Source organism: Phlebotomus papatasi, chromosome 2 (assembly GCF_024763615.1).
Source record: "Phlebotomus papatasi isolate M1 chromosome 2, Ppap_2.1, whole genome shotgun sequence".
NCBI lineage: Eukaryota > Metazoa > Arthropoda > Insecta > Diptera > Psychodidae > Phlebotomus > Phlebotomus papatasi.
Genome location: NC_077223.1, coordinates 55,691,868 through 55,712,864, shown reverse-complemented (window position 1 = coordinate 55,712,864; position 20,997 = coordinate 55,691,868). Strand labels below are relative to the sequence as shown.

Here is a 20,997-nt window from a genome sequence, read left to right as displayed (position 1 = left end):
AAATTTAATTTTATGTGATGTTCAAAAGAAGAAGAATAAGGGAGAGTAGGATAGACTATGCAAATCATTTAAGAAAAAAAGACATGTGAATTTTGACTTTATGAAATTTTCCAGATCTAAAATGTGTCGGAGCTGCTATTGGATTCAAAATTAAAGAGTTATATGCCTCTGGAACACCTTTTAGATTGGCAAAATTTTATAAAATCAAAATCCGTGTTCCTTTCGTTCTCAAAAGATCTGCATAAGTCTATCCCAATCTTTCGACATCAAAATTTGATTGAACTAAATTGAATTTGCTATGACGTTCAAAAGAAGAATAAGAAGAATCCGAAAGAGTGGGATAGACAAATGCAACTTTCATTAAAGAAAGAGATGTGAATTTAGATTACATGACATTTTTCTGATCTAAAAGGTCCCGCCAAACATTCGAATAGCCAAAATGCTGAATGCGCCAAAATCCCGAATTGGCCAAAATCGAAAAAAAACAAGTTTTCGAAAAGTTGAAATCGCAAAAGTAAAAATTCCGAACAGCAAAATCCTGAAAGCCAAAATCTCTTTAAACCAATATCTTGAATGGTCAAAAATCCTGAAATTTTGATATCGGGATTTTGGACTTCAGGATTGCAGTGTTTGGAATTTTGGCTCTACGGGATTTTGCCTTTTCGGGATTCTGGCTTTCGCAATATTGACCGGGGCTCTCTTTTACCATCTCTAATATCTAAAATGAGTAGGAGAGACTGGGGCAAAAAGTCACAAAACATATTTTATTTTTTTACAAGCTACTCGAGTGCTTCAAAAATTTCTAATTAGAGCAGTTTTATAGGAAATTTACCGCTCTACAACTTTGTGAAAGTAATTTTCATAATTTTCATTCATTCGTCGATCGAGCATAACTTCTTTATGAGGATCGACGATGTCTCTTCATTTTCAGGATTTTTAAGACACCATATAGAGGTCCTTTAACAATATTTATTTCGTGGTTATTCGCGATCTATGCGTCTCAGAGAGGTCGTTTGTTTGCAGATGTGACGCAGATTTTGTTCAATTTGCTTCTTCACTTTAAGTACGATGACTGGCGATGAAGCAATTTTTTTAAGACCTCCACCAAAGCATTTTAAAATGCTACTAGTATCCTTGTACCCAGTTATGTTTCGAAAAACGGAAAGTTTAGTTACATTCAGGGTTTTGAAGAGCCCTAACGATAGTTAGTTCCGCATTTCCTGCAAAATATAGCGATAAATAAATTGTCACGTTTGTGTTCCATTACGATTTAAAAAAGTTTTACAAAATATTATCGAAAATGCTTTTGTAGGCATTTAGCCAATAAAATGAACTACCACTATGCAAAAATATGAAACCGCTGTCACCAGCAGTTTGACAGCTACACTGAGAGAAATCCGGAAAAGTTAAACTAACATTCCGGAAATGTTAATTTTACCCTGCAGTATTGATCCGAAATCGATGTAAATATTACCCTTTTTAGGTGTATTGGGGGTTAAAGTTACCCTTTTTTTCATGTTGATTTCACCCTCAAAAGGTGTAAAATTAACATTAAAAATTTTGATATAACATCTAAAAAAGTGTTAAAGTTATGAGGAAAAAAAGTTAATCGCACCCTCTTTTTTTCTCAGTGTATGCGCTCTGAAAGTTGTTGCATTTTTTTTTCAGTCACCCTGTATTTTAGAAAATACACACAAAAGACTGCAAATCGTTTGACCAATGTAAACAACAAGCGGCGAGATATGATAATGACGTTTCTTTTCGCCGTGACACATCAGAAATTGCTTCACTTTTTTGTTACTTATTGCTCTATACCTTTTGTTACTTTTTACCCCAAGTGGCCATTTTAATAAAAGGATTTCTGGAGAAAAGAACTTTTGTGAAATTCTAAAATAGATAGCGGATTCGTATTCGAAAAAATCCAAACAGTGCATCAATTTTGGAAAATAAGTATGTAATAATTGTTATCTTCTGCAAGGAAAATATTTCAAAAATAGGGCTAAAAATTTCGATATTATTTATTTTCTAAATTCCTTGTTCGAATTCTAAGAAACTTACGACATTGAAGAAGGTCTATGGAGGCTATCTATTGAAAAAAAATGTGAGCCGCTATCTTTTTTACCTTGGATTGAATTTTTCATTTTTTGAAAAAAATTGAATTTTGAATTTTTCGATTTGTGACTTTTTGCCCCAGTCTCCCCTATCTAATTTATTTTTTTGTAAAAGTGTTAGCGGATGTTCGCTGACCACGATTTTTCCTTTACCAACAATATTTCAAAATTTTCTTGCACTAAAAGTATACATTAACATTTAGAAATTGAAATTAAAGATCCATTTGACTAATCTTCTGCAGCCTATGAAAAAAAAAACAGAATTGAAAAAATTGATATTTTTATTTTCCATATTCTTTGCTTAAATTTCTTCAAAGTTTAGAGACAATTATGGAATTTCACTAACAAAGTCTATGGTAAGAATATGGAACTCTGATCTCTTTTATCTTGAAAAATTATCTTGAAATTTTCAATTACATTTTTTTAATTTTTTGAAAAATTAAAAAAATATATATATTAAATTTAATCCACATACAAAATCAAATGAAATGAAATTAATATTATAATTGGTTCCGCAACTGGCGATTAGCGATAACTTTAAATAATTCTTTTTAATTTTATTAGCGATCTAAATGGAAGATGATTGCCCCGAGAAGAATAATTTTTACGCTAATAAATTAACGATAAAATGATAGACAAAAGATTTTTACCTGAAGTTCAAAATATAAGTCCAAGCGTAGATTATTAGAAGATTTTTCACTTGTGTCCGTATCCAACGGTTCAGCCTTTGTGTAATTAATTTCCTCTGTCACTTCTGAGCTCTTCTTGGATTCCGTCACGGGCTTCAGCAGTAAATTATTTTGACTTCCACAATCAAAATTTATCCCAACCTCCAGAAGTGTTTTATCCGTATGTTCATTTAAGACAATCTGCTCGTAAAAACATAAAGAGATTCAATAGGAGTCCCCTCAATTAAATTATAAGTTTAAAATTTAAAAAAAAAAACTCACATATTCCATGACATTTGACGTTGTCTGGAGGAAGAGATTGAAGTCCGATACCTCAGAATTTCTAGCAACGTCCGCTAGAAAGTCCTTAACGAGGTAATTGGGCCTCACAAGAAATGTGTACTTATTCTGCGATGGGAGCGTCTTTACAATACATTTGGTGGATGTGTCGTCCTCTGCGCTTACCATTTCTACAAAATTCATGTAAAAAAAAAATATGAAAATAATGTTAAAGAATCATCAGAAAGAAAGTCAAAAAAAATCCTAAAAAGGAGCCAAAGAGCTGCGAAAATTAATTTAGAAGAGGCGTCACACGAAATATTATAATGAAGTCAGTTCCTGTTTTAGAGTCATTTTCCGACCACTCTCAGCACAAAATTCCATCAAGTATGAATAATTTTTGCCCGACTTTTCGCATAAACAAACAAATATCACGCACACACACACGCATATACACAGCTACAAACAAAATAAAATATCCACAGAGGTTGAAAATTCTGCATGTTTAACAAAAATTAAATGCAATATTTGGGCAATTTTTAATTAATAACACACTTAAAACATGCTTCAGTTTTAGAAGTGAAATTTTTGTTAGATTTCACACCAAAAAAATCAATGGATAACTAAATATTAAAAGATGAATCGAACTAATATTAAAATTCTCTAATAGAAATGTCCATACATTCATTATTGAGACTAATACGATAATGATAACATATCAGTAAGTCATATGATTGTAAATATAAAACACATTTTTCTATTACACAGAAAAAAATATTTCGTAAAATTGTTTGTAAATGTTTGTGAATTCCTATTTGGGACTTACGAAATGCTCGTAAATCGTATAACCCACAAAGAAGTTCGTAAAAGTTTGTACTTTTTCACAAACATTGTTCCTAGCATGATCATTTGATGAACATTTTTTGTACTTTTACAAACATTTGTTCGTAATGCCCAGCGCACAATGAAATTTGTTTATTGTTTACTTTTCTTATTTTCTACCTATCCTTTTTCCTCTCACATTCAGCCCTATATGCATATGAGAGAGAGGAAAGATGATCAAATGCACACCCAGTGTGCTTTTATAGTTTAGACAGTTTAGACACAAACCTCAATTGGAGCTTTTATGGTTTTTTATATGTCTGCATTTTGTCAGTGAGACAGTGATTTTGTCAGTGTTTTGATCTTTCGCAAAATAAACTCAAGTTATTGCTGAATTTATTAATTAATGTACTGGGTGACTCAAAATTAATATGCCCAAGGTGACAAAAGGTTCCAATTTCACGGAGACGGAGTGGACGATGAGTAGGCTTTTTGATAAATTTTTCGCGATTCAAAAGAAGTGACATATTGCTTGTGACGAACATTTAATCTCGATTATTCAGGAGAAACCTGAATCCTTCAGGAATATCCGTGCCAAGGAGCAAGTATGGAAGGCAATCCATAAGGATTTGAGAAAGCCTGTTGATTCTTCCGAAAAAAGATTTTATTCTTTGCGTGAGAAGTACCGTGTGTATATCAATAAAGAAAATCACGCTCACCTCAGCGGTTCCGGACAAAACGGGAGTAATTCTATCTTGCAGACAGCATGGAATTTTTGAAACAGACTATGTATAAATGAGCTGCGCACACAGATTTTCTGAGAGGAACGACAACCACATTACGGAGGCTTTCGGATCTAGGAGACTGTGCTTCTATAGCAAGTGCTGATCTCACAAATGATGAGCAAGATTTCGGACTGTGTCGTCCAAATGCATTTCGGTCAAGTCATCCATCCAGTGTTTCATCATCTTTTCCAAACAACCTAATAACCTCCAATGTGCAGGTTGCAATTCCACAAAGAGACTCTCAAGTAATTTTCTTGCAGCATACAGAACATTCAGAAGCTTCTCATCAACATAATAAAAATCTTTAGTAACTTCCCAATGCAGTCATACATCTATTGATTCATCATCCTCTCAGAACAACCTGAGACTGATCAACTCTGAAATTGACATGATTTTTTCTCTTGTAGAAAACTTTTTTCTTAAATTTGTCATATTTTTATTCTTTTGAAATTCCCGCGCAGCAATATTCCGTTTTATAGCATTCTTTGATGCTTTTATAGCATCTCTTGTTTCTATTCACAGGGTGTTCCATTTACATAAATAACTTATACAAGGGCTTCTGTTTCTTTAATTTTCACTGAAATTACTCCTTTTTTCGGTTTTTACGAATATTGTTGAAGTATTCTTGGGTTCCGTGCAAACTTTCGTGGTTTTCTAGAATCACATGAAATATTTCTAGGGTAATTGCCAAAATAATCTGAATATGAGTCGTCCTATGTTTCTGTGTACTGTGTCATTGTGTCAAATATAATTCAGATAGTGTCAATTTTCGATTTTGTCTTCACATCCACATAGAGTTTCGTGTACCTTCTCAGTTAAAATCAATTCCTATGTATTCACAGATGCCAAATCTATTTCAAAAGGCAAGAAATGTGGATTATCATTATTACAACAGACGTAATCTGACATTTCTCAACATGATTTCGATTGGACGATTGGAGCTTTTATGGCACCTAGTTCCCAATCCAAAGCTCTTTCCAAAACAAAAACAAATTTTATTGTGCGTTGGGCATAAATGTTCGTAAACACACAAAAAATGTTCGTAAAATTTTGTCATTTGTTCATAAATGCTCGTAAAATATTCGCCAAGCAAACAAAAATTTACGGACAAGTGACAAAATTTTACGAAGATAGTTAATTTACGAACATTTACGAACAAATGTTTGTAAAAGTACAAAAAATGTTCATCAAATGAACAAAACTATTTGTAAAAATACAAAAAATGCTCGTCAAGTGATCATATTACGAACAATGTTTGTGAAAAAAACTACAAACTTTTGCGAACATGTTTGTTGGTTATACGATTCACGAGCATTTTGTAACTCCCCTATAGGAATTCACAAACATTTATGAACATTTTTACAAAATATTTTTTTCTGTGTTATGACCAACGCACAATAACTTTTGTTTGTAAACATGTGTTAATAATTTCTCGTGAAAATGAGCGAGATGACTAGATCCAGATCTCACTCACTCTCATTGAAATGTCAAAAACATGTTTACTAAACAAAAGTCATTGTGCTTTGGGCATTATGTAACTATATTTTATGTTAATATGTTTCTACTATAACTTAAAAATGATAGGGGAGACTGGGGCAAAAAGTCACAACTTGAAAATTTTAAAATTCAATATCTTCCAAGTTAAATAAGATAGTGGCTTAAATTTTTTTCCATAGATAGCCGCCATAAGTCTTCTTCAATGTCGTAAGTTTGTTAGAATTTGAACAAAGAATTTAGAAAATAAAAAATATCGAAATTTTTATCCCTATTTTTGAAATATTTTCCGTGCAGAAGATATCAATTATTAGCTACTTATATTAAATTTGATGTACTGGTGAATATTTCCCAAATTATCTGGATATTCTTTGAATACGAATCCGCTATCTATTTTAGAATTTCACAAAAGTTCTTTTCTCCAGAAATTCTTTTATTAAAAATGACCACTTGGGGTAAAAAGTAATAAAAACTATGGAGCAAAAAGTAACAAAAATCGAAACAATTTCTGATGTTCCACGGTGAAAAGAAACGTCAATGCTATGTGTCGCCGCTTGTTGTTTGCATTGGTCAAACAATTTGCAATCTTTTGTGTGTTTTTTGTAAAATAGTTTAAAATGCGCTTTTCTCGCTCAGATAGAGAAAACGGTGTTCTACAAAGGTGTAGAAGAATAAATTTCTTATGAAAATATGTAATCTAGGTATTTTACTTAAATTTACAGAATCCCGTAATAAAGCGAATCAAAATGTGATAGTTACTTATGCCTGATACTATTTGCCCCAGCATCTTTGAGAATGGTCACAAAATTACATTTTAGAAAAGGGCTCAATAAATATATTTCCTTACAAAATAGAAGAAAATGACTTTTACAGTGTTATAGAGCGGTAAATTTCCTATAAAACTGTGCTAATTAGAAATTTTGGAGGTGCTCGGGTAGCTTGTGAAAAAATAAAAAATCCGTTTTGTGACTTTTTGCCCCAGAGTCCCCTAATGAATGCTCAGCGTTTACTAATTTTCTTTTATATATTCAATCACGAAAAATTTCTTTTTTTGCAGTATCTCCATCAAGGAAAGACAAGAGATTTGTACTCTTTATTATAAAGTTTGGTTATATTACGTAGATCCCCATCAATTTTGGAATAAATTTTTAAAAGTTTAAACACTAAACCGGCCTTTGTAGCTTTCTTTAATTTAAAATCTCAAATTTCTTTAAGTAAACTATATTTTTTTAAGTAAACTATAGCAAACTTCATAATAACGAATCTGAAATGATGACGTCAAACTTCTGTTAGATTTCATAATGTCAAAGCCGGTCAGCCGCAGAACGTTCAACCCATTCCTTACCATGGTATTACACATCATACGCAAATTGAGTGATTTCAGATGATTTATTCCTGAACAATATTGATATTCTGTCGGAAATGGATTTTTAGTAAGTTTTCTAAACATTCAGTTGCTCACAACTGTGATAGGCAGAGATCTCATCTGCCCAAGACCCAATGATTTTGCCTATTACACCACTAAGATCCCCATAAATGTATTACAACACTGAGAAAAAAAAGAGGCTACGATTAACTTTTTTTCCTCATAACTTTAACACTTTTTAGGTGTAAAAATATATCAAGATTTTTTAATGTTAATTTTACACCTTTTTAAGGGTAAAATCAACATGAAAGAAGGGTAACTTTAACCCATAATACACCTAAAAAGGGTAATATTTACACCGTTTTCGGATCAATACTGCTGGGTAAAATTAACATTTCCGGAATGTTATTTTAACTTTTTCGGATTTCTCTCAGTGAAGTTACAAGTGGCCATTGTCAAAGACAATGAAGTGGCCTAAGTTTGTATCATATTCTTAAAAATTATTCATTTCTAATCAGCATTAAAAACCACTTAATTTTTAAGTATTATGGTTTTATTTGCCCAAATGTTACCAACCTTACAAAATTTCTTCTAAGATCTAAACTTGTTATAAAATGAGAGGGATAAAACCGCGTGGATAAGCCTCTGACCTAAAGAGAACATAAGCTCATCTCGTCTTGGTTTATCACTTCTCATTTATATCTACAAGTCAACTAATTTGGCATGTGAAAACGATAGACTGTGATACACATTGCACACGTTACTGTTGGAAAAATCAAAATTTCGTCATTGATCATTAGAAAGAATCGAAAGAATCTCAAACAATAGATCAAACAGTGATTCTTATATTCATTGGACAAATAAACCGGAGTTTTGCCAACGTAACGTAACGTTTGTAGAACTCTCAATTTTAGCATTATCAAGTGGTACACCATTATTTATTAATTATTTTCCCCTTGTTTGGAAAATTTGTCATGTGAAACTCATAAAATAAAATACCAAAAAAATGGTTGAAAAACAAGCCATTTCGATATTTTCTGCTCAATTTTCATTTTGAGAGTAGCAATTTCGAGCGTACTCGTTGACGATCGCTTGACTTTCACTTGGAATCCTTCCCAGAAATTTCCACTGTGCGGAAAAAGCCACTTTCGAGTGTGAAAGAAATATTTATGCATATGTAAAAATTCTCTAAATACCACAGTTAATCCTCGAGATTGGTAATATAAGTGAAAAAAGACATTAAATAGAAGAAAAGAAACATGTCAGTTATTGTAACATTTTTGTTAAAACTTCTAGATTACGTGTGAGAACCATTTGAAATTTTAGGGGAATTTTCCTTGGACAAAATTTCCTCATTAGAATCCTCAAATTTGATTAAAAGAAAAAAAATCACCCAATTTTCTCAAATATATAGTACATAGTGTGTGTGTTGTGTGGTTCTTCAAAATGATTCACGACCTCAGTACATGGTGTGTTCTCAATATAATTCCTCGTGAGAGAATCTTCACGATCTCTCACACATAATTGTACAACGTCCGTTTAAAAATAACTCCCAATAATTTTAGCCACGACGCGTTTTCTCATTTTTTGCCGTCTTCATCATCTTTTACAATTTTCTATTTCCTCACCGATTACCAAAGAATCCAATAATAAAGCATGTTTAGGATGGGAAGTCAAAAGAAGTATCTTCTATAAGAGTAAGATCACACAAAGCATCACGATTATCACGCTGATCACATGAAGGAGAAGAGAAAAACTTACCGAGACAAAAAAAAAAGTTTATCAAAGAAAATGAGTGGTTAGAAAGATTACACTTTTGATTCCAACAAAATGAGAAGAAGAAATGATTGCGATATTGTCGAGAAGAAGTGACAGAGAATTTTTTTTTATCACCAAGAACAGATCATTTGAACGAAAAGGGAAGATCACTTTTGATATGGGCCCGCGAAATGCACTTTTTCTTCACGCGAAAGAGGCACGAGAGTGACTGAGACTTTTTGGTCACACACACCGTCCGTCCGGAATGTGTGTCTCTCGCCAGTAGCATCAACACTTATGACGTCATCAAAACGCACAAGGAGGATTTTTGCAACAACACTTGCGCGCACCGCAAAAATCGATTCGCGATCGAGGGAATTTCGGGAAGAGACACACCAGAATACACACATCTTCCTCTCTTAATGGGATCTTTGGGCACTTTTTAGCGATCACTACTGATCATCGAAATCACAAGTTAGTAGAAATACACTTTTTTTCTCCATTTTTTTACAATTATCAAACAATGTTGATGATCATCCAATTCTCAAAAGTAATCAAATTCAGTTTCAATTTTCAATTATTACCTATACTCAAATTTGAGAATGGATTCATTGAAATTGTAGAATATACACTGAGAAAAATCCGAAAAAGTTAAAATAACATTCTGGAAATGTTAATTTTACCCAGCAGTATTGTTCCAAAATCGGTGTAAATATTACTCTTTTTAGGTGTATTAGGAGTTAAAGTTACACTTTTTCATGTTAATTTTACCCTTAAAAAGGTGTAAAATTAACATTAAAAAATGTTGATATATTTTAAACACCTAAAAAGTGTTAAATTTCTGAGAAAAAAAAATTAATCGTACCCTCTTTTTTCTCTCAATGTAGGATTGAAGAGAAGTTGGATCTCAATAAGAATAGTGTTCTTTAGTTTAATAAAATAAACATAACTCTAAATTTTGACCATACTATAAATTTGAGAGCTCAACTATATTACACAAAAATATCAAAAGGACTTCAATATGAAAATATTTTAGTTTCAGTGTTACTTTGAAATAAACAGTTTCATAACGACGAAATTATAAATTAAGAAAAATAAAAGGGGAACTTGGGGCAAAAAAGCCATGACAAGCTGAAAAAAAGAATATTGTTACTTATCATTAAAAGAATATTGTTACTTTAATACTAATAATAATGCGAAGTAAGCCATGCTTCTAGATATAATTTTACAGAAAATGCATTGTAGATTTAAGACACTCAGTCAATGCACACAGAGAAACAAATATGTCGTAAAATTGTTCGTAAATGTGAATTTCCACCATGGGGACGACTTACGAAATGTTGGTAAATCGTATAACCCACTAAAAAGTTCGTAATTTTTCACAAACATTGTTCGTAACATGATCACTTGATGTGACGAGCACTTTTTGTTCTTTTAAAAACAAACAAAAATATATGAAAAAAATATTTGTAGAACAAAAATTGCTTGTCAAGTGATCATCTTAATCACGAACAAAGTACGTGAATAAAGTACAAACTTTTACGAACTTTTATGTGGGTTATGAAATTTACAAGCATCTCGTAAATCCCCAATAGGAATTAACAAATTACTATAACAATTAACAAATTCCTATAGGAATTAACAAAAATTTACGAACAATTTTACGAAATATTTTTTTCTGTATTACATACTAACCCTACTAGGAATGCTCATACTTTCGAATTAGCTCCTTAGAGAAATTATAGATTAATAGGGAAATTGGGGCAGCACTAAATACGGGGTAGCACCAAACACTGCGATTTTCAATTCTAATCAGATAATCGACTTCAGAGGACAAGACTCATAGAAATTTATAGGAATTGTAGGGCTGCTTGTCCATTGAAGAAATGGTCGATATAGTCAAAGTAGTTTAGAAATAAAAATTAGTGTTTGGTTGTGCCCCAGTTTCCCATAGGCATCGTGAAAAAAATTGTCTATTAAGGGAAGAGGGAAATCGCTACCAAATGTTGACCTACATAATAGTAGCTAAATTTAAATTCTTCATATTAAACTCTTTTAAACCCTTATAAGCTAACTAAGAAATGAATTTGCCAACCAGAATTCAAATCAAGTAAGAGAATAAAGGAAAATATTATCAAAATCGACACGATTTCAAACTACACGCAACCTTGTGTAGTATCTTAGCTAGACTTTTTTTTAATTTCTAAAAAGGAGTTTTTGATTTCTAAAAAGATAAAAAAAAAACAATAAGAGTACTCCTCTTAAAACCTGTAAAATCACAAGTCTTTAAACATATTAGACTAAATCTTTTATGTCGACTGTGAATGCGGGGAAATAATTTAATGAAATGAATTTTGTTGATTGAAAACAAAATAGGTATTGCTTAAATTTAGACTCTTCATATTCGAGAGTTTAAAAAAGTAAAATTATTGTGTTTTCCTTTTAACTTAAGAAAGAATACACAAGATTTTAATTAAAATGTTAAATTTCTTTCGGAAACTGTATTTAGTTTACTGAGAGAAATCCGAAAAAGTTAAAATAGCATTCCGGAAATGTTAATTTTACCCTGCAGTATTGATCCAAAATCGGTGTAAATATTACCCTTTTTAGGTGTATTGGGGGTTAAAGTTACCCTTTTTTATGTTAATTTTACCCTTAAAAAGGTGTAAAATTAACATTAAGAAAAATGTTGATATATTAGGTGAGATTCTTAACAATCTCACCTACTATAATCCTAACAAAATTTCATGTCGTCCGATCAACCTCAAACTTGGCCAAAATGTGTTTCGCCACTTCCTGATCACGAATATATATGTGGCTAATTTACGTTCCCGGCCGGCCGGCCGGCCGGCCGCTCTTTGGAGCTTAATAGCTCCTAAACTAAAAAAGATATCGACTTGCGGTTTTCGGCAAAGGTTATATATCGGGTGAAAATTGCAACTTGGTGCATAGACCCCCCACCCCCCACCCCTCCTTCCGCCATTTTGAAGACCCCCCTTTTTTTGTTTTCTCAATAGCTCCGCCCCTATGGCATTCAGCGGACTCAAATTTTAGTATGTTATAGCTGGGCCTTAGAGCTTTCCATCAATACCAAACTTAAGGTCCCCCGACCCCCCTGACCCGAGCTATAAGGGTCCAAAAAAAATTTCTTAAAATGGCCATAACTCCGGCTCTAATTGTCAGAATTTGAAAAGTGAGGGCTTTTTGGAAAGCTCTCGTGAAATGCCACTTCTCCTTCTAACATCGCAAGTTCATTAAACTACCGCTAGGGGCGCTTTTTTTAAAAAGAAAATTTTTAAATCTTAAAAGTTAAATAACTCAAAAATTCCATTGTGCATCGGGCTGAAAATTTAGTATGTTGTAGCCGTTGATTATACCTATCAAACAAAAAAAACCTTAAGTCGATCTAAAACCCCTGACCCGAGCTATAAGGGGTCAAAGTTCGAACATTGACCGGCCTCTATCTCCGGTTCTAATTAACATAGCGACCTAAATTTTATCTTTTTGGTTTCGTCTCGATGAGCACTTTCAGATGGAAGTTCAAAAATTCACCACAGGTGGCGCTGTGATAGCGTCAAAATTCATCGAAATTCAAAGTCACTTTTCTCAAAAACGGCATTGTGCAAGTTAATGAAATTTTAGTATGTTGTAGTCCAGTCTAGGACGTTTCCAAAATGGTGCGTATGTGCGCTGTGGTTTCAATAGAACCGGAGATATGAGGGGTCAAAGTTCACGAAATTCAAAAAATCATATCTCCGGTTCTATGTGACCGATTTTGATGAGTGAGGGCTTAAACGAAAGATCTCACCAAATGCTACAACTTTCTAGAATATTTTAACTTCGTGGGACCAACACCAGGGGCGCCACAGTCGAAAAACCAATTTCAATATCACATAACCTCACTTATCTCGACTGTCGCTGAACCGATTTTGATGATTACTTCAACATAATTGTAGAGCACATTTGTCTCTACATTTCGTCCATACATCATTTTCCGCTCAGACTACGCTATCACTCCGATTTTGCCGTTTAAGTGTGAAAAAATTGATTTTTCCAATAATAACGCTTTGAAATCACTCAGATGCCAATTTGACTGCCTCTACTCCACCGAGACACTTAAAATAGGGGTTTAAATGGAAAGTCCCGCAAAATACAACAATTCTTTGATTTAGTTGAAGTTCAACAAATGAACACTTGGGGCACTCTGGATGAAAAAACGAGTTAAGAAACAAAAAACCTCGCTTATCTTGGCTTCTGAGTAATCGATGAGATCATGTTCTATGGGAAAATTATAGAGAACATTCTGGTCTACATTTCACCCATATAACACTTTTCTGTCAGTTCATCCAAATCCTTGACATTTTGGTTCAAATACAAAACTTGTATAATTTCACGAATTTGATTCAAGATAACTGAATGGCGTCTCCCTACTTCAGCATCAAATCGAATTTGCATGCACTCCGAGTTAGCTCACGTTAAGAATCTCACCTACATAAGCCGGTTAGGATTATCTGTCCCTTTCTACACCTAACAAGTGTTAAAGTTATGAGGAAAAAATGTTAATCGCACCCTCTTTTTTCTCAGTAGTAAAAAAGGAGGTTTAAGCATTTTATGCCATAAATACCAAAATTTTCAGACTGTGTTACTTTTGTCTGTCTTGGACTATAAGTATTCTTACCAAAAAATTTACTTCATCGACAAGGTCGACTATTTGATCGACAATTGTCAGGATTTTCAAAAAAAAAAAAGGAAAAGCATAGTTTTATCTAATTCTAATAAGATTAAAGTAAAATGGCGTAGTTTAAAACTATTTTCAAATTGGATATAATTTTGGATTGTCCTGTTTTATTTTACCCTAGCAGGGGAAAGTACCCATGCTTCGTACGATCCCAAGTTTCGTAATGATTAAATTCTTCCTGTTTTTTCAATAAAAATGTGACTATAGCACCCATATTTTAAAAACTAGCATAAATGCCATTTTTCAAATAATATTATGGAATCACACTTATTCAGAAACATAGAAAAATTTAGTCATCACGAAGCTTGGGCTCGTACGAAGCATGGGTTTCGTACGAGCACTTTCCCCTGTAAGAATTTTGATCTAAATATTTTAGAGATTTATAAATATTTTTTATACATCTTACAAGATTAGAAAACATAATCATTTGATTCTTAGCTGATTCTGTACAATATCTTATTATTCCATTTGAAAAGTTTTATTTTACAGAAATTAAACAGTCTTTTAATTTTTGCCTGTGTATTCCCTATGCTTTCAAAAAAATAGCAAATAAAAGCTTAATAGGACAAGTTTAGCCTAATATGGATTTTTTCTATCGTTAAAATCGATTGATTAATAAAAAAAAATAGTTAGGGGAGACTGGGGCAAAGTCACAAATTGAAAATTTGAAAATTCAATATCTTCCAAGATAAAAGATAGCGGCTTAAAATTTTTTCCATAGATGTCCTCCATAGACCTTCTTCAAAGTCGTAAGTTTCTTAGAATTCGAACAAGGATTTCAGAAAATAAAAAATATTGAAATTTTTAGCCGTATTTTTAAAATGTTTTCCTTACAGCAGATATCAATTTTGTCCTACTTTTTTTCCAAAATTTATGCACTGGTAAATATTTCCTAAATTATTTATATTCTTTGAATACGAAACAACTATCTATTTTAGAATTTTACAAAGATTCTTTTCTCCAGTAATCCTTTTATTAAAAATGACCACTTGGGGTCAAAGGTAACAAAAGGTATGGATCAAAAAGTAACAAAGACCGAAGCAATTTCTGATAATGACGGCGAGAAGAAACGTCATTTCCATGTTTCGCCGTAAATTTCCCATAAAACTGCGCTAATTAGAAATTTTTGAAGCGATCGAGTAACTTGTAAAAAAAAATATCCGTTTTGTGACTTTTTGCCCCAGTCTCCCCTACTTTTTAAATAAATTCACATAGAAAAAAAGCGCTCTAATTTCAACTAATTATAGTCTTTTTTTTCAATGCAGCTTTTGATTTTAAATTTAATTCAAAGAGGAAATAAATATATATGTAACTAAACTAGCTTTTGTCAAAAAAAAAACGAGTCTCAAGAGATTTCCGGGCGTTTTTATCAATCTGTGATTTGTCCTCGAAATATGGATAGTGTTACTTTGTAGCGGAAAATTCGCGTAAACGAAGAGACTAAAATAAACTGAGTCTTAGAACTTTTTCTGCAATTTCTGCAAGATCATGGGCATATTTTTATATGCTGAAAATAAGACCAATAATTTCCCGGATTAGTTTTCCGTGAGTGAGTGAACTTCTTAGACTTGTCTGGGATCCCTGATTGAGACTTTTCACACATTTCCCTTCGTACAGTCTCAACACATTTTGCGTGCGACGATCGCAATGGGCAAGTGGCCAAGATTGCGCAGCTATTAGCGATATAATCGGAGAATTTATTGGCTCGTTCGTGATCTCGTGAATCTCATCACCATTTTCAACTTAGAACATCCTCTGCAAAATGCTCCAGGGCTTTTCGAGAACAAAAACGCACTCGGGAAATTTTCTTAAGTACACATCGCTTCTAAGCAATAAATGGTATCAGAAATTATTAAATGTGTAAGTTTATAGATGAGTTATCTCCATGTTATCAATTCTGGATGGAATTTTCACGGGAGAGAAAGGGGTGAAAATATAGGGTGGCAATCGGAGAAAAGTCCATGGCCCGGCTTTGACATCCGGAAAGTCCTTTATATCATAGAAATAGTCATTTTCTACATCAATATTATCAGGAAACCTGTACTTTGAGGTCTTTTCTGTGTGTTAAGTGAAAGAAAATGCGTGAAAAGCGCAAAAATACCTGAATAATTGACAAAAATGATAAAATTTTCACAACCTTTCTTTCACGCTCGAAAAACTCCTCCTGCCTCTTGTTGTACCATCGCACGCGTGGCACTCACGTGAGCCTGAGCTCCCTGTGAATTACTTGGGGGCACTTTGGGGCAATAAATGGGAGAAAATTGTAGGAAATTAACTCACCGAAATGCAAAAATACAATTCACAGCAGAGAAAATGAAAATCTCTCATTCCAGCACTACCAACTGCACTTGACTTTTTGAAATGCCCACCCTATAAGAAATGGATCCAGCCACGGATGACAGACCGGATATTTCCATGAGTGCCCATGGAAATAACCACTGGAGATCCCTTAGCTTACCACCTGGATTCTTACCCTTGGTGTTCCGCATGGAATAAGGACGGAAATTTCCCTTTATATGGGTGGAAAACACCAGGGTTAATCCAGTGGTTTTCCCTTTGAGATATACCACGGGTAGACTCCCATGGAATCCGTGCGGAATACCAGTGGAAATTTCCAGCAGCAATATCCAGTGGTAGTCCATGGGGTTTCCCAAGGGATTTTTCAGTGATACCCCCGGAAATTTCCACTGGTAATCCTCTGGTTTTCCACCATGGTTATATGAGTGGAATGACAGTGGAAATTTCCAGGGTGATGAGTGGATATCACCATGGGTAGTCCAAGGGTTTTCCCGTAGAAAGTTCCAGGTGGAAAATTCCATCTTTCAGATGGAAAATCCCAAAGGAATTCATGTGGAGTACCAGTGGAATATTCCAGTGTAAACATCCAGTGGAAGACCCTTGGTTCTCCCACGGTTATATACACTCATACACATGGTAATATCCACTGGTAATCCTGTGGTTTCTCACCACGGTTATATGAGTGAAACAACAGTGAAATTTTCCCTGGTGATGGATGGAAATCACCATGGGCACTCCGAAGGTTTTCCCATAGAAACTTCAAAGTGGTGAATTCCTACTTCCAGGTGGAAAATTCCAGAAGAATTTGTGTGGAGCACCATGGAAAGTTCCAGTGTTCTATTTTATTAAAAAAAAAAGATTTCACTCTGCGATATGTCTATTTTAATATTAATCGAAAGAATTTATCACAACGGTCTCTGTATTTCAAATGTAATCGACGAGTCGATGATGCGTTCGATGAGTAAATAACGCCATTTCAGCGCACGCGCATTGCTCACGGATTTTTCTGGAAGTCGTGGTGAATTGGTTCTTGTGCAGTTATTTGCGAAAAAAATACAATTAAAACTTTGAAAAACCAGTGACAAAAGTGTGCGGGATGAACAATAGAACTAGTTAAATAAAGTGACACGGTTTTCAATGCGAAATAAAGAAATTTAGTGCGCGAAACACAAAAAATCATCTTCTCCGTCTCATTCTTTATGTTGACAAGGTAAGACGCCATTTAGAAAAGAAAATACCGTCAAATCAACTTTGAGTCACAAGTTTTTCTTGAATATTTTCCAAATTAGTTGAGATATTTGAATATCCAGTGGGTAATACCGCCACCGAGGCTGGTAGATACCCATGGAAACTGCGTGACGCGTCAATACAAAATTACAATATACTTCACCAGTGGAATCCAAGGGGATTAAGGGTGGAATTCACCAAGTGGACACGTGGATAATTCCACTCTGTTACCAGTGGAATTTCCATTGGATCGCGCCGATTTTTCTTATATATTCACAATTCAACAGCACATAAAATCCATTTTATTGCTGTTTATTCGCTTTCCGGAAAGTCATGCAAAATTTTTTCTTGTATATTTTGTTGAAAATACCCAAGAAAGCTATAATGAACAAGAGATTTTACCTACTTCCTCCAAAAATGCAAAGATTTTCTTAGATTTTTCTTATATATTTTGTAAAATATTCTCTTTTTTTTAATTTTATTTTATTGTTCAGAAGATTTTTACTGCGCTTCCGCAGAAAACGTGAGATTTTTGGGATTTTCTTGTATATTTTGTTAAATATATTATAGACACCCATGTTGATAAGGAGGCTCATACCATACTGCTTCCCTTCTCTGGTAAATCTTACAACAAACACTTTTATCTTGGGTATTTCTGAAAATTTACAACACAATCCTAAGAATTTAGGGGATTTCCTTGTGAAAGTATGAAGAATAATCTGATCAGCGTTAGTATTTTGGGTACATTCAATAAAATGATCAAGGAAATCCTATACAATATCTACGATTTTCTGGAAGAAATAGGAGAGAAGCCCTGAGCAATGTGGGCTCCTTGTATAGAAATGGATTTGTATTATTTGTATAAACAAATAAAATAAATAAGCTTTTCATATTTTATAGACCATATTATACACGATAAGGCGATGAAGTCCTGTGCCAAAATAGTCGGTCAAATCAAAGACAGCAATAGGCCATGCAGAAAGCGTAAGAAGGCAACGCCAGCAATTCCATTACCAAAGAACACTTCAGCAGTACCTGGGCCATATACTCAGCGAGATTTGAAATCGTCTGAATCTACTCATACATCTATCTATCGTCTAAATCGTAAGCTGTGTAAGGTGAGTGTCTTTAATAATTTGTAGTCTACCAAATTATAAAAAAAACATACAATAGCACTATTGTAGTAAATTAAAGTAGCGTGTGCACGATGAATTTTCGATTCGTATGATATGCAGTCAAATTCAGGAGGATTCGGACTTCGTTTTTTTTCGTCGATGTCATTTCAAGATAATTTATTAATCAGGTGAAATGATAACTGTCTCATTGCGATCCATCGCTATTGTCGAATGTCCATTTATGGACAATCGAGATAATAACTTGCATTTTTGTCGCTAGTGTCGATAATTCTCGCCACTAGCTTATCGACGCCTCCGGACCTGTCGATTTGTACTTTCGAAGTGAAATTAAGTGAACATTTTGATTTTTTTTTAGTAAGTATCCTTTTTCCTATTTTACTCTACTAAATACTCTTTTACTCTTTAATATATACCTTTTTTTATAGATAGATAGATAGATTTATTTTCTCTTAAAACATCTGCGGCTACCACCGACTTCAAGGCCGACCTCATCGGGCAAGACGGCAGAAAATCCCGAATCACTCGTTGTATAGGCCATATTTATTTTCATATTCATCATTAGACAACATATGAATGTGTTTTGAGAAGCTTTGCAGATGGAAAGAGGTGGGTCCCAGCATTATTCTTTTTTTATGGAGCTTGGTCTATAAAAACAAAAAGAGGAATGGTTTCATAACCTATAAAACTTAGGCTGTTCCCCATCGAACCGGCAAACATCATCAACGTACTAAAACAAGGTCCCGGAAACACAACGATCATCTTTTCAAAGGATTCCAATTCTAAGGCGGTGGGAAAGATGTTTAACCTGTCCTGCAGTCCGGAAGATTGAGATATACTGGATAATTTTGAAGAAAAATCTCAGGAAGCAGGCCAGACAGCCGAAAATTCGGCGGATTTTGCGAGGAAGTGGAAGAAAACGATCCATTATCGTGGAAAGGGCTTTGTCGTCAACTCCTTAATGAAGGGAATATTAAAAAAAATGCGGCGAGAAGCCATTGGTCTAAAAAAGAACCAAAATTTCAGAGAAATCCCAATAAAATTATATTTCCGTAAATATTTGTATTTTTTATATGCTGTGGGTAATTTTTCAGAGCCATTATTCAATGGAATATTTGGCACTCAATGGGTCAAGTGGTAGAGCACTCGCTCTATGATGCAAGTGTCCCGGTTTCGAATCCCCTTTAGGTCACCAGGAAGTTTTCTGGCGTTAAAGGTGTTCGGATTGCATCCAGTGAGCTTCACTGCACTTGACTCCACGGGGCATGGAACTGGCAACCTCATCCCGTACAAGAAAAAATAATAATGCATGTCTAGAAATCCCCTTGCGGGACGGCCCAGTTCCTTCATGGAATGTCGCGCCAGCATTATTTATTATTAGTCAATGGGGAATTTCAGCGTGCACATTTATTTACGTAAATTAGCTAGGCATACCTATCTCTAAAAATCAAGTCATGCTCATGAAAATTTGGATGAGTGGCTAGTAACGGTTACTTTTTTTCAACTTTTCTTTCTAGGTGATCAACGATTCCTGCTTCTTTTGTAATTCATTATAATGTAAATATTTTTTCAATCACGTCAATATTTTTTATATATGTATCTGAACATTAAATTAATTTGAAGTTTAATTAGATTATTTTTTAAAATTAAATGTATTATTTTTTTTTTAATTTTATTAAAAAAGTGAAGTTAATACATGAAATAAAATGTTCTCTGCTATATATGACCAGTGTTATTACTTTAGTCTCAAGCTTGAACGATAATCTGAAGTACAAAAATTGCCTGAACGCTTACAGAAAAGTATATTCTTTAATAGAATGGAGATATTTCATTAGGCATAAAAAAAAGAAGGTCGCATAGAATTGACATGTCAACTCCAAGAGATTCTTAGTATCATCGATATGACAATACTTTCGCCGCATTCGAAGAGTATAGTGCTAAAAGAGGATCTTCTGTTGCATCGCCATCGCTCTCTTCCAGCACCAAGTCATCAAGAGGAAACATTTCTTAACATCCATGAATTGCCAACGCAATGGTCTGCCAGTGGAATGACATGGTACAGCTCTTACCATGTGGATTCCATTGGTATCCCATGCGAAAATACCGGCTGGTTTTCCGAGATCACCCATGGAGTGCCAGTGGAGTACCAGTGGAAATTACCCCGCCCAGGTAAAGCAGTTACCACTGGGTTGCCATTGGTATCCCATGGGAAAACACCGGCCGGTTTTCCGAGATCACCCATGGAGTGCCAGTGGAGTACCAGTGGAAATTACCCCGCCCAGGTAAAGCACTTACCACTGGGTTGCCATTGGTATCCC

At 34.0% G+C, this 20,997-nt stretch overlaps 1 protein-coding gene and 1 long non-coding RNA gene across 4 annotated transcripts in view; one reads left to right on the top strand and one right to left on the bottom strand.

The window, feature by feature from the left end:
* Window positions 1-16,393, bottom strand: part of LOC129801770 (ubiquitin carboxyl-terminal hydrolase 47) — a 32,207-nt gene extending 15,814 nt beyond the window's left edge. Inside the window, exons 1-3 of one of the 2 annotated variants that reach the window (XM_055847081.1) lie at window positions 16,302-16,393; window positions 3,062-3,249; window positions 2,762-2,980 (exon numbers count right to left, since the gene is read on the bottom strand). In XM_055847081.1, coding sequence (XP_055703056.1) covers window positions 2,762-2,980; window positions 3,062-3,247 — 405 coding nt within the window. In that variant the 5' untranslated portion in view covers window positions 3,248-3,249; window positions 16,302-16,393. Of the gene's footprint in view, window positions 1-2,761; window positions 2,981-3,061; window positions 3,250-16,158 lie in introns of both variants that reach the window. The other variant, XM_055847080.1, reaches the window with a different exon arrangement.
* A 953-nt stretch (window positions 16,394-17,346) lies between these two features.
* Window positions 17,347-20,402, top strand: LOC129801809 (uncharacterized). Of its 2 annotated transcripts, XR_008751728.1 has the most exons (3): window positions 17,347-17,529; window positions 18,447-18,664; window positions 20,197-20,402. It is a non-coding gene; the product is annotated as an uncharacterized LOC129801809 (long non-coding RNA). The 2 variants fall into 2 exon arrangements; XR_008751727.1 differs by lacking the exon at window positions 17,347-17,529 and having other exon boundaries at window positions 18,152-18,664.
* Window positions 20,403-20,997: the final 595 nt, after the last annotated feature.